The sequence below is a fragment of the Chelmon rostratus genome, chromosome 18 (assembly GCF_017976325.1).
Source record: "Chelmon rostratus isolate fCheRos1 chromosome 18, fCheRos1.pri, whole genome shotgun sequence".
NCBI classification, from domain to species: Eukaryota; Metazoa; Chordata; class Actinopteri; order Chaetodontiformes; family Chaetodontidae; genus Chelmon; species Chelmon rostratus.
In genome coordinates, this window is record NC_055675.1 from 4,360,921 (window position 1) to 4,362,933 (window position 2,013).

At 37.3% G+C, this 2,013-nt stretch overlaps 1 protein-coding gene across 1 annotated transcript; it reads right to left on the bottom strand.

The window, feature by feature from the left end:
* Positions 1–248: 248 nt before the first annotated feature.
* LOC121622373 (trace amine-associated receptor 1-like) lies at positions 249–1,250 on the bottom strand. The gene has a single exon (XM_041959334.1). It carries the CDS (start codon positions 1,248–1,250, stop codon positions 249–251), a length of 1,002 nt encoding a protein of 333 aa, XP_041815268.1.
* Positions 1,251–2,013: the final 763 nt, after the last annotated feature.

Genomic DNA, 2,013 nt, shown 5'->3' on the forward strand with positions numbered 1-2,013 from the left:
GGATTTGCCAGTATGTGTTCAGTTCTTACTCATGTTTATTTATATGTGACCTTGTTAAATAAAAGTCTTCCTTCAGACACACAGTGTTGTATAATATTTCACATGTTTTGTTTATATTTCTATTACCATTAAGGTGGGAGTCACATAAACTGTGTCAATTTCTTTGTGAATGCAGTCACTTTTATTGTATCAGAATTTACTGAGACATTATTGACATTTCGTTTGTCTATTTTTGCACAAAAAGTATGTCAGTGCAAATTTGAGTTTGTAAAATCGTCTCGAAATACTTTCCCAGAAATGATCATTCTAAAAGCTGATCTGAACCAGCTGTAAAAGAAAGCATAAATAAATGGATTGAGCATTGAGTTTGAGAGTGTAAGCCAGTTAAGACTTTCAATCACAGCAACTGGTACTGAATTACTACTAAAGGGTACAAAGGTGATACACAGAAAGAAAGGCGTCCAACATAAAATAAAAACTCCCAAAACTATAGCCAGAGTTTTGGTGGCCTTTCTCTCCACTTTACTAACAACTGCTCCAGACTTTGTGCTCTGGCAGGTTGTGTTCTGGATGCTGCGTACCTGTCTCTGTGCCACAAGGAAAATCTTCAGGTAGATACAGAGCATTAAAATCACTGGGAGGTAAAATGATAAAATAGGTCCAATAGTGTTTTCAATAAGAACATCAATTAAACACCTTTCCCCACATTTTTCATTGTCTAATCCAGCAATTATGACGCCAATTCCAATTAGAGCAGAAACCCCCCAGCTCACCACAATCATGATCACAACAACATGATGGTTTAGTTTAGTTCTATATGTCAGAGGCTGACACACTGCATAATATCTGTCAATAGAAATACAACATAAATTCAGAATAGAACATGTGCTCAGTGATATATCAAAACTGCTCCGTACTTTGCAAAATGAATCCTCGTGATACAGACATGAGCTAAGAGAGAAGGCCATGCTGAAAGGAAAGACTATAATCCCAACCAACAGGTCAGCCACAGCCAGAGAGAGAATAAGATAGTTTGTAGGAGTGTGGAGCTGTTTGAAGTAAATGATTGAGACTGTAGCAAGAAGGCTTCCACATATTGTGATAACAGACAATAATGCAAGGAAAACATATAATAACACACATACAATGGAAGGACTATTTGTCAGTGTGTAATTGAAATGATCTATTTCATAGCAGGGATGTATGTCAGTCCTAACGGCAGTCCTGTTGACAGTGACTTCTGGTTCCATGTTTTAGGGTTCCTACAATTCAATAAAATTCTTATAATTACCAACATAGAGAAATTGCAATAGAATATATATATACATAAATATATTATCTGAGTCAGAAACAATGCACAGTGTCAACAATATCAACTGAAAGAAGGAAATACATCCATTTATTTTTCATCTCAAACCTCTGAAACCCTCAAGATCGTCAATGCATTAGTGCCGACTGGTGACATTTAACACTGTGCAGAACCTTAATACTTCTCATCATCCATCTCATTACCATAATTATTGTCCAGTTGGGAATGGGAGACTGCAACTTGTTCACATGTGATGAACAAACAAAAGAACAAAGTTGAACAACGATGCACTGTGTGTGCGCGCTTTTCTGTTTTTTCAGGGTGCTTCAATATGCGCACATGATGTGTTTCAATTCGGTGTTGCCAGATCAGCGTTGGCAGAAACGTGGCTGACTGTGCTAGTTTTCATCGGCTGGGCTGGAAAGAAACATGTCTAGGATAGATTTTTTTCAGTTTTCAGGGGTTTTGCAGTGTGTTTTTATAGATAATAAGTAAACCACACAAATCCTGCATTTTTAAATTCATTAAACACAACGCTGTGCAGTTCCTTGATTCAACACATATTCATTAGTTACTCTAGGCTGTGGCTAGCCTATCCATTTAGGATACAAAAATATTATCATAGTAGATGGCACCACTGACAGCCAGACCTGTCAGACAGAGTTTTGCTGGAGTACTCCTGCCTGTTAAACCATAGTCAACAC